Source organism: Tinamus guttatus, unplaced genomic scaffold (assembly GCF_059628265.1).
Source record: "Tinamus guttatus ecotype Peru unplaced genomic scaffold, ASM5962826v1 Tinamus_guttatus_pri_ptg000662l, whole genome shotgun sequence".
NCBI classification, from domain to species: Eukaryota; Metazoa; Chordata; class Aves; order Tinamiformes; family Tinamidae; genus Tinamus; species Tinamus guttatus.
Window position 1 is genome coordinate 90,049 of NW_028289196.1, and position 11,903 is coordinate 101,951.

The 11,903-nt window shown below is 52.1% G+C and overlaps 1 protein-coding gene across 1 annotated transcript; it reads right to left on the bottom strand.

Moving 5' to 3' along the window:
• Positions 1–10,533: 10,533 nt before the first annotated feature.
• Positions 10,534–11,469, bottom strand: LOC148591962 (olfactory receptor 14C36-like). Its single transcript, XM_088536395.1, has one exon. It carries the CDS (start codon positions 11,467–11,469, stop codon positions 10,534–10,536), a length of 936 nt encoding a protein of 311 aa, XP_088392521.1.
• Positions 11,470–11,903: the final 434 nt, after the last annotated feature.

The window sequence follows — 11,903 nt, forward strand, 5'->3', positions numbered from 1 at the left end:
CCTTGTGGGCAACAAGAGGCTTTTCTTGGCAGCATCTCACATGTCTCTCTCTCCTTTGCAGATGTCAACAAAGAAAGATTCAGTGCTTTCAGACACTCAAAGAGCCGGCTCTGACATGCGCTTTCCAAAGTGAGTATGTTTGCTTGCTGGTTGACCATGTGTGCATCCTCTCAGCACGTGTTTGGTAGTGTTGCATTGCCGGGGCTTGTGAAGGCGCTCTGGAAGTGACTTTGGATTAACTCCTTCCAGTGGTTGGAAACCAGTGAACTCCAGCCTTTTCTGGCTTTGTTCAGGCTCTGCAGAGCTCTGTGCAGGGGCTTCTGGAGAGCTCTGTGCTGGCTCCCAGGTTGTGGAGGGTTTGTTCCCTTAGTGACCTGGAGGTTGTTCTTTCCATGTGCAGCAATGCATGTGTAGGAGGGACTACCAGGGATGTGCAGGGCAAGACTGGGATTCAAATGGTGGTGGCAAGCAGGAGGAAAGGAAAGGAGGCCAGTCTGTCCTGCCTGGACAGCAGCGTGGAGAGCAGCTGGGAGCTGATCTCCAGAGGCAGCCTGGGTCATATGGCTGGGAAAGCTTTGGAAAAGTTTTCTCCTAGGTTGGGGATTGGAAGCCCTGGAGCAGCCTAGGGAGGAAACTCACATGCTGGAGTTCTGTGCTGTGTCACTCCACTTCCTAACACAGTCCTGCAGGATCGGTCCTATTCTGCATATTCTGCTCTGGAAAAGGACCCTTAGAGTGGCTCCGATGTGTGTCCTGGTCCCCAGAGTTAGCATATGCTACAAAGGAAAAGTTGGAGTCCTTCCTTCAGAACACTGTCCATTGGCTGTTTGTAGGCTGGGACTGGAGGCTTCCAACAACCACCCACTGGTGAGACCTCCACCTGGGAGACCTCCCACTGGCAGATGTCCAGCTCTTCGACATCGAAGGGTGAGAGTTCTCATCGTGGATGAAGCAACGCCTGCTTTGGAAAAGGAAAGGGGAACAGCAGTTGAGAAAGGTAATGGAGCAGTTAAATCCTGGTTGGGAGTTGTGTCTTATCCTCCTCTCCTCCTTGGTGTCAAGTGTTGGAGCCAAGGCTCCAGTGTGATATGTCGGATGCCTTGAGACATGAGATGTGCTGCTTCTCATCCCTGATGGCAAATGTCAAGTGAGGGCCTGAGGGAGAAAGAGCTCAGGCCAACCCAGCACTCCCTCATGCAGTTGGCCTCTCTGAGTTAAGCTTTCCCACTGGACTCCATAACCAGCGTACCAGCAGTCAAACTGGTCTTCCATTTGAGGAGATCAGGAGGGAGAGAGACAGAGTTGAGGACAATTACTGGGAATCATCCATTCTGCCTGGAGCAGAATGGTAATGGGAAGAGTGCCCTATTTCCTGACCTGTGTCGTGGAACCCAAGTAAGCTGCTCAGGATGGTCAGGATGGTGGCAATGGGTGCCAAGACTCCACTGGATTTCCAAAACAAGTAGCTCTGCCCTTTCCTTGTGAGTTTTTGCTGCACGTGCCCTCAGCATTGCCTTTGGGTTCACTGTGCAACCAGAGGCAACGCAGGCCTGTGAGACCTGTAGAGGGATCCCAGCAAGCGTTTCCCTCTTGTGAAGAAGTTATTGCCCCAAAGAGGTTCTCTTACGACACTAACACATCACTGTGAGCTATGAAAAGTCTCCTTTTCATAGCGGGGACATGACAGAGCAGAAGCAATGCCCCCATGTCAGGAAATGATGTTGCAGAGGGAAAAGGCAAAGATTTGGGCAGCAGCCAATGTGAAGGACAGGTCACAGACAGCCTAGGAGACCTGGCTTTAAAGGTCTCCCATTGAGGTCTTGCAATTCCGTTCCAGACCAGAGCAGATCTGCATGTCGCTCCTGTCCCAATGGTGACTGTGATTCTGCTCTGAAGTGTTTTCTTGTCTCCTGCTTGCAGAAAAGCTTCCTGCCCTGCGCCACGTCTTACGGGAGCCCCAACCACCCCTCCAAATAGTGCCTCAAAATGCGGGAGAAGGAAAGGAGGTGAAAGTGGAGAAGAAGCCTGCTGGCAGGTGAGTGGTTTGGGTCAATGGATGAGGGGGAGTGTTCATAGGGCTGGGGGTCTAAGGGCATCTAGTGAGGCTGAGAAACATTCTCTGTTCTTGCAAGGCCTCTGAAGGAGGAGAGGTGTGTATTGGGCTTGCCCCACCATGGGGGCTCTTCCCAGAGACCAGAGAGACTGTAGTGAGATGGGATTAAACACTGAGGAGCTCTTTCTTTGCCTTAGCAGTGGCTAAAGCACTTGGCAGGACAGAGCCTAACGGTGTGTCTTGGAACGTGTCCTTGTAAATGACCCTGCTGCTCTCCATGCTGCATGGAGAGGAAGCCTCAAAGTGGGCACCTGGAGCTTTCCTCTGGGCATGTGGTGCACCCCTGGGTATTTTGGTGTTGGTGGATTTCTCTGTCCATTGATTCCACCTCATCCAGGCAAACCTCGAGCTTCTGCAGAACTGCCTTCTGCTGCAGAAGCAGATGCCCAGCGTGTGAGCAAGGGCTGGTTTTCCAGCTCCTCCTGTGCTCATGCAACTCCTCACGTTGTGTATTTGCAGTGTGCTCCCGCGTATCCCGAGGCCCTGCACTTGGGTGGCAGCACAAGGTTGGAGAAGAACCATTGCCACCCGACCACCAGCTGCGAAGCCGGACAAGGAAGGCCCTCAGGAGGCAGAAGAGGTAGGTGCTCCTGATGTATGAGGCACTTCTTGTGCCAGTGTGAATTACGCAAAAGCATCAGCCGATGGGCAGTAGCTGTACAAGACCCCTCCAATGTGTTCCTTTGAGCCCTCACTCTCTTTGCCAGCGGCTTGTTTTCAAAGACACCACTTGTCTTCTACTTTTTTAATGCATCTGTTACTAGTGCATGCTGAGAGAAGCTGAGTGGACTTGGAAGCAGAGCACTAATCCTTTGGGAATTGTCTTGCAGATGCAGACAACAGTTGAGAAGCTGCCTAAAGAACCGCCTGTTCTTCAGAAAGTGTTTGAATGCTACCTGGGAGAAGATGAGGGTTTTTCTGTGACATATTCCTTGTCCGGCATAATGCAGGAGGTGAAAACTGAGGCCCAGCAACAGGGGACTGAACCGAAAGGGTACGTATGTGCCAGCGCCAGGAAAAGCCTGAGACCGCTGAGTAGCAGAGGTCCTACAAGGGGTCAGACTCCCAATCCCAAAGGCACTGGGTTGGACAGAGCACCCTGAGAGTTCTCACAACATGGGATGGATCTGCGTTCCACGCAGACACTAAGCACCTCTTTCCAGCCCCAAGCAAATGCCAAGTGCTCTGCTGGAGAGTGCAAATGGGACCAGGGTGGAGGAGCTGGGAAAGGACAGAAGCAGGAGGGGTCTCAGAATGAGAGTTGTCAGTGCTGCTGCATCCTGTTTTCACCTTGAACAAGTCATGCTGGCCTAGGATGAGACTTCCCTTTCATCACTCAGCACAGGCTGCAGCTTTGGGACCGACAAGTCCTGAACAGCTGAGCGCAAAGAGGCCCCTCCAGGGTTTGCCTGCACCTTTTCCAACTGCTTCCCAAAGGGGGATCCCAGAGCCAGGATCACCCCCCAGCAGGCTCAGCCACAGGCTGATGTGCTGCAAGGGGGCCTTGTTTGAACACAAGGGCCTGTGTTACATGACGATGAGCAGGGAGATGCCATCAGAAGCACATCCAAGCATACATGTCCTGAGCTACTGTGCGCTATTTCTCTGCCTTTGTCCCTAAGCATCACGCAGCCTCTTCCTTTCTCTCTCCTCAGCCCTGGCAAGGCAGCCAAGAAGAAGAAGAAAATTGTTCATAATGACCACAAACAGCAAGTTTTAATCTCTTGAATTAAACTATATCCTCCAACTAGTGTGGACCATTTTTTGGGTGGAGTTGTATGGGAATAACCAGGATCCCAAGACCAGAAGTGAAATCTCACAAGCTGGAGAGTTGGGGCCAGGAGGGTCCATGGCAACAAGTCCTGGCTGAGTGCTGACGTGTCACCTGTGTGGTGATAAAGGTGACCTGTCAGTGTGTCCTGGCCCTGCTGGCACTGGTTGGCCTTGGTGTCACGGGTCACACAGTCACTGCTGGCAGCGCCTGCCCCGGCCTGGCACTCGGCACGGCCAGGCCCAGGGCTGGAGGCAGCTGCAGCCGGGCGTCCTGGAGGGGAGGCAGGAGGAGCTGCCCCGCGGCCGCAGAAACGGCAGCCTGGAGCCAGCACCCAGGGCACTGAAGCCCCACGAGCTCCCTGAATGGCACCACGAGCTCCACAGCGGGAGCGTGCAGAGCCCCTAGGGCCGCGAAGGCGGCTGCTCCCAGTGCTGCTGCCAGGCCAGGAGCTCCTGGGTGAAAAGGGCAGCACATAGAAACTGCAGAAAATGTAAAAATTATAAGCAGAAGAAGTATGAAAATGAAAAAATAAATAAAGAAAGAAATGGACAGGGCTTTGGATGGGGATAAGAGGTAAACATAATAGCGGCAATGCACACATTGCAGTGGTTGAAGTAAAGGATTTTTTATTACTAATATTTTGAATCTCCTAAAAATGCCTGAACATTAATGCATACAGCATGGAAAATAAAGAGGAGAAATAGGAGATTTGTGTGTGGTCACAGGCCATGATCTCCTTGAAATTACAGAGACATAGAATCACAGAATCATTATGGTTGGAAAAGACCTTCAGGATCCGAGTCTATCTGTAAGCCCATCACCATCCGGCCTACTAGACAGTCCCTAAATGCCTCATCCACACATTTCTGACATGACACTGACAGACATGATGACTCCCCCACTTCATTGGCAGCCTGTTCCAACACTTCACCACTCTCTTTCCATGTAGAAATTTTTCCTCATGTCTTAACCTGAACCTCCCCTGGCTTAACTTGAGGCCATTTCCTCCATCCACTTGATGGAGGATCCATGGAAGAGCCATGTGATCCTCCCACTCTGTTTGTTATCCTTCCCCTCTATTCAGCTCTGGTGAGACCACACCTGGAGTATTGTGTGCAGTTCTGGGCTCCCCAGGACAAGAGGGAAGTGGAACGCATAGAGAAGGACCAGCACAGAGTGACAAAGATGATTAAGGGACTAGAGTATCTATCTTATAAGGAAAGACTAAGGGAGCTGGACCTGTTTAGTCTGGAGAAGAGAAGACTGAAAGGGGATCTTATCAACATATACGAAAACCTGAGAGGAGGATGTGAGGAGGATGTAAAGAGGATGGGGCCAAACTCTTCTCGGTGGTAGCCAGAGAAAGGACAAGGGGTAATGGTAACAAACTGAAACCTGAAACACAGGAAGTTTCATCCGCATATCAGGAAGAACTTCTTTACTGTTAGGATCACAGGGCATTGGAAGAGGCTGCCTCAAGAGGTTGTGGAGTCTCCTTCTAAGAAGATCTTCCAAATCCACATGAATGCAATCCTGTGTCATGTTCTGTAAGTGTCCCTGCTTGAAAGGGGAGGGATTGGACTAGATGATCTCTAAAGGTCCCTTCCAACCTCAACCAATCTGTGATTCTGTGATGCTGTGTTCCCTTCTGCCAATTCCCTCTGGAATGCAAGAGCAGTTTCCTTCTTTGGAGATGCTGCGCAGGTCTTTTTTTCTTATATTCAGCAGAGTATTCCTTCCTCACAGTCATGGCCTACAAACACTTTGTAGTCATCTGCACACCCCTGCACTATGGGACCCTCATGGACAGCAGAGCTTGTGTCAAAATGGCAGCAGCTGCCTGGGCCACTGGCTTTCTCTATTCTGTCCTGAACACTGGGAACACATTTTCCCCACGACTCTGCCAAGGCAATGTCATGAACTGTGAAGTTCCCCAGCTCCTCAAGTTCTCCTGCTCTGATTCCTACATCAGGGAAGTTGATTTATTTGCAGCTACTCTTTCTGTAGCCTTTGGCTGTTTCCTTTTCATTGTGGTGTCCTATGCGCAGATCTTCACAGCTGTGCTGAGGATCCCCTCTGAGCAGGGTCGGCACAAAGCCTTTTCCATGTGCCTCCTGCAACTGGCTGTGGTCTCCTTTTTCCTAGCACTGGGGCATTTGTCTATCTGACGTCCCTTCCATCTCCTCCCCAGCTCTGGATCTGTTGGTGGCTGTTCTACACTCTTTGGTGCCTCCAGAAGCGAACCCTCTTATCTATAGCATATGGAGCAAGGATCTCAAAGATGCTCTGAAGAATCTGAGGAAGTGGATGCAATGCCAGCACCATCTAATCTTCATATTCAGGGTATTTCCTTCTTACTTATTTTTCTATGGTGCATCTTTGTGCAAAGAATATTTCTTGTTTTGTGCCTTTTATCCTCAGGGATCTCTCATTTGGACCAAAGATTGGAGGCCATGTTGAAGTTCTCTTCAAGCCGGGCCTTCCCCTTCACCAACAAAGGAGGAACCTCAAAGCCCACTGCTCTGAGCTCCATCAGATGTACCCAGTGCAATGCAGAGTTTCCCTTTGCAGTCTCTTCCTGCCCTGACACGAAGGCAGCTCAGGGGCACAGTCAGGCTCAGATGATAGCAGGTGTGTGACACCATGGGTCCAGTGTCCATGGGTCAAAGCCAGGGTATCATCTCACAGCCCTCTTCTATCAGGGTGACAGCCAGGCGTCACCATGGCCTCATGCCTTCCCTCCACAGAGCTCCAGCACTGTAATGGAGGGGCTGTGGAGGGGAGGAGGCTGAGGCACCTTGTGGGCACAGACCCGCTGCTTGTCAATATATCACCCCCATAGTGCCGCAGCAGACATTTACTCACTGCAGCCTTCCCACAGGGGTTGCAGTTTTCCTGGAGACATGTCCCAACAGAGCAGCAGGGCTTCTCTTTTTAAAGTTTTTCTCTTCTCTTCCACGCTGTCCTTCCATGCTCTGTTCTGTGGGTATGTCCCAGGAGCTCCCATAGCCTGATGCTCACAGGGCTGTATTCCTATGTGCAAGTGTCCTGTTAGTATGAGTGGGACCAGTCATTGGGCAGCCTTATGCCAGAGCTGGCCTTCAGAATAACATTTCCACAATAAAAGGGGATCCGCCCTGCGATGTGCCTGTATCTGCCCTGTCTTCAGAAGCTGGAGTCAAACATATGCCCAAGGGGGTGCAACCACAGAAGGGCCTGCTCTTCTGATTGCAAACTCCACGGGATCCAGGGGATGAGCTCAACATTCCTAGGTGATCTGTTAGCGTGGATTCAGGGTTCATCTTTCAGTGACCAGTGAAGATGGGGATTAATCTCTGCATTTCCTGCCTGGGGCTGTTCCCACAGGGGACAGTGCTGATGACAGATGCTTCTGGAGGGGAATGGGGAGGAGACACTTCAGGGGATCTGCATGGACAGTGTGTGCCTGGGGGTGGGCAGGGAGTGGAGCTTCACAGAATGAGGAACGATGCACAGTGCAGTGACTAGAAGGCAGAGCACCAAATCCAGGTGCATATGGGGAAATCATGCCTCTGCAATCCCCGGAGAGGCTGTGGGGACCCAGGAAGCCCAGGGAAGGGGCACTGGAGAGTCATTCCTGCATCCTCAGTGAACCACCACAGGCGGGGGGTAGTGTCCCCGCCCCCCCCAAACATGTCTCCTGCCATTGCGAACACCCTGTGGTCACTCTGAGCACCGTCCATGAGCACAGACATCTGCCAGCAGTGTTAGTGGTGGTGATCCCAGTCCAGCTGGGTCTGCTTCTCTCTCTGACCAACATGGACCATATCTCACATCCACTCACTCTGCAGAGCAGCACAGCAGCCTGCGACCCTATGGGGACCTCAGCGCAGGGTGCAGGAATGGTCAGGCCAGCACGGACACACTGACTTGGGGAAGAGCTCTCTGGGGAGCAGGGAGGTCCCAAGGAAGGAGCAAGGGAGCCTCCAGAGAGAGAAAATATGAAGGAAAACCAGATTTCTCTGTGCCCCAGCTTGGAGCAGGCGGATCTGTCCCCAGTACAGTAGGGGCTGCTGGAGGACTGTAGGGCCAGGGCTCTTGTGCTGTGCTGGACAGTAGGGTCGGCATGGAGGGGCTGCAGGCAGACAGGAGGAGATCTGCTGGGCACCAGAGCAGGGGAGACAAAGAGTGACCAGCCTCATCTCAGGGTCTCATTCCTGTCCTCTCCCTAGGACGACACACGAGTCCTAGTCCTGGGGTTCCTCAGCGTCTCCAGTGACAAAGCAGCCTGCCCCAAACTGAAACCCATAGGAACCCATAGAGTTTTGCATTTTTTGCCACCTCAAGCACACCACTGCTCCTTTGCTCTTCTCTGCAGATATCCCAACTCCCCAGGGAATCTTTCCTCAGGTCACTGTGTCCTTGCTAGCCTGGCCATCCCTGCACCCCTCCTCTGGGTACCCCAAAGGGCACTGGGCTGGCAGTGCTGCTCTGCAGGGTGAGCAGCTGTGGGGACACAGGGTGACTCCGCACTGGCCATGATGGTCAGGACAGACCTGCTGGACCAGCATCACTACAGCTGACCACCCTCTCCCCAGGATCTGTGGCTGTGGAGGGTGCTTGGAGCAATCCCAGGGCATTTCACATTGCTCAGGATGTGTTTGAATGTGTCATTAGACCCAGCTCGCTGCCACTCTTGAAAGCCCTGATTTGGGGTAGTGCTCAGTTTGGCCCTTCAATGCAGGTAACTCCATGTAATTTTGAATTTCAACACAAAATCTGTTCCAGGCATGTGCTATCCCTGGAGACCTCTTCTGCTCTGCAGGTGGCTCCATATTCCTTCTGGAAGAATGGACCTCTGTCACCAGTCTGTTACTATTTATTTGGGACAGTCTCTGGGAGATAATTCTTGAGCACTCATCCTCTCCAGGGCACTGGGCACCCACAAGTGGCAGCTGAATCCAGCCTCATTCCCATCACTCTACAAGCTGATGCCCCTTGGCCCAGGTACAACCCAGGCACGGCCAGTGGGCCTTTATGGGTGCAGTTCCCTGAGCACCTTCTTGGCTCCAACTTGGGAAGAAGAGCTCAGCCTTCAGGCACAGTGCAGAGAAAAACCCTTTTATTACAAAGATGTGACTCAGGAGACCAGCTGTGACACAGTGAGGGCAGATTGACAGTTGGCCTCTAGATCAGACAGACTGAGTTTGTGCCTTTGGAGAAGGGGGATAAATACAAATGTTTGTTCGCAATCATGTGCATCACAGATAAAACACATGAAACAAAAGGGTTGCCTGAGAAACATTAGAAATCATTTGCGAAGAGAGATGGGCAGCTCATTGCTATTTAACCTGTGCAGAAGTTTTGTCAGTGTCTCCTTGAGAGCCTTGTTCTTCATGCTGCAGGTGAGGGGGTTCACTGAACAGGGAGCACCAGCCAGCACCAGATCCAGAACTGGGGAAGAGATCTGGGGGCGTCAGGTAGGCAAATATTGCAGTGCTGATAAACAAGGAGACAACTGGCCATGTTTGGCAGGCAAATGGAAAAAAAGCTTTGTGCCTTTTCCATTTGGATTTGACATGGGCACAGCAGCAGCAGTGCTGGGATCAGGGGCAGGGCAAGGTGCATGGCAGTAGCAGTGAAGAGCCCTTCCCTCAGCTGCACAGTCAGACCATGGGGCAGGCAATGCCTCTGCAGCCAGCCAGGCTCCAGGTGCTGCTTTGATGCCAGCTCTATGCTAGGAATGGCAGGGTTTCATGCTTGGCAGGGAGCAGCAGTCCCTTTTGTGCTGCAATCCCTTGGGCACATTCCTGACTCGACCTTTGAAGAAAGACCAGACTTCAGGCGCAAAACAGAGGGGATCATCTTTTATGAGAGAAATGCCATTCTGGATGCCAGGTCTGGCATAAGGGTGCCCCATGCCTGCTCCTGCCTGTGCTCCAGGAATGCACATGAAGCACAACCCTACCAGCACCGTGTTGGGAGAGCACTTCAGCCCTCTACATGCATCCAAGCAGAGCAAGACAGTTTGGAAGGATGGAGAGCATCTCTGGAAATAGAATGTGCTGCTGCTGCGGCTGGACATGTCCCCAGGAGGGCTGAAGCCCCCATGCGATGGCTGTAGCGATTAAACACCTGCTGCGGTAGTGCCAAGGGGAATCCAAAGTGCCAAGGGGAATGCCAAAAACAAACTGTCCTCATGGGACTTGGGGCATCTGAGAAACTTCAGGTGGGCAGGCTCTGAGGATCCCCCCTCCCTGCTGATGTAGGGGGAAACCTGGCTTCCTGCATCAACATGGTCTCTGGATCAGAATCGGAAGAGAGATACCTGAAGAGAAATGGCATGAACTGAATTTTTGATATTATTTATTTTATCAAGAGTGTAAGAGAGAAAAGGGAGGGAAGAAGGGAGGGAGGGAGGGAGGGAGGGAGGGAGGGAGGGAGGAAGGAAGGAAGGAAGGAAGGAAGGAAGGAAGGAAGGAAGGAAGGAAGGAAGGAAGGAAGGAAGGAAGGAAGGAAGGAAGGAAGGAAGGAAGGAAGGAAGGAAGGAAGGAAGGAAGGAAGGAAGGAAGGAAGGAAGGAAGGAAGGAAGGAAGGAAGGAAGGAAGGAAGGACCCAGCCTGTATGCCAAGTATATGGGAATGATAAGTGGATACACATGGAAAAGTTACTGGTTGGGATATCGTACAGACTGAACAATTTTCTGCAGTGCCTCCTTGAGCTCCTTGTTCCTCATGCTATAGATGACAGGGTTCAATGTTGGAGGCAATATCGAATATAGAATGGCCAGTGTCAGATCTAGAGTTGGGGAGGAGATGGAGGGGGCCTTCAGGTAGGCAAACAATACAGTAACGACAAACAGAGACACCACGGCCAGGTGCGGGAGGCACATGGAAAAGGCTTTGTGCCGGCCCTGCTCAGAGGGGATCCTCAATACAGCTCTGAAGATCTGCACGTAGGACACCACAATGAAAATGAAACACCCAAAGGCTAAACAAACGCTAACCACAATAACACCAGCTTCCCTGAGGTAGAAGTCTGAGCAGGAGAGCTTGAGGAGCTGGGGGATTTCACAGAAGAACTGCTCCACCACATTGCCTTGGCACAGTGGAATGGAAAATGTGTTGCCAGTGTGCAGGAGAGCATAGAGCCAAGTAGTGGCCCAGGCAGCTGCTGCCATTTTAACACAAGCTCTGCTGCCCAGGAGGGTCCCATAGTGCAGGGGTCTGCAGATGGCAACGTAGCGGTCATAGGCCATGACTGTGAGGAGAGAATACTCTGCTGAAATGAAAAAGGTAAAAGTTAAGACCTGTGCAGCACATCCCCAGTAGGAAATGGCCCTGGTGTCCCAAAAGGAATTGGCCATGGATTTGGGGACAGTGGTGGAGATGGAGCCCAGGTCGAGGAGAGAGAGGTTGAGGAGGAGGAAGTACATGGGGGTGTGGAGGCGGTGGTCGCAGGCTACGGCTGTGATGATGAGGCCGTTGGCCAGGAGGGCAGCCAGGTAGATGGCCAGGAAGAGCGAGAAGTGCAAGAGCTGCAGCTCCCGCATGTCTGAGAATGGCAGGAGGAGGAACTCACTGAGGGAGCTGCCGTTGGACATTTGTTCCTTTGCAGCATAGGGGCAATATCTGAGGAAGAAAAGACATGGACAAGTTAGAGAAAACTTCTCTGAGCAAAACTTGCTCATATCTTTGCCCAAACACACAGTAATTGCCTCCCCCTTCATTTTAGGAGGACCATCCTTGAACTCTATGGCTTCAGCTCTTGGCCTTGATGCTGGGGAAGCAGAGCTGGCCTCTCCATCTGCCTTGGTCCCAATTGCCCTGTGCTCTCACCTTGGAGGTGCAGGATGCTTGCACTCATGTTACCCCTCAAATAAATGACACCATGGAAGCAGAGGATTCCTTTACATCATGCCCACCAGCACTCTTTTGGAGGGGATGTCAGGCAGGTTTCCGCCCTTCCCTTGGAGCCAGCAACACCTTGGGCTCCTGCCAGCTGCCAACATCCACCTCCCTGCAGCGATTCTGTGAC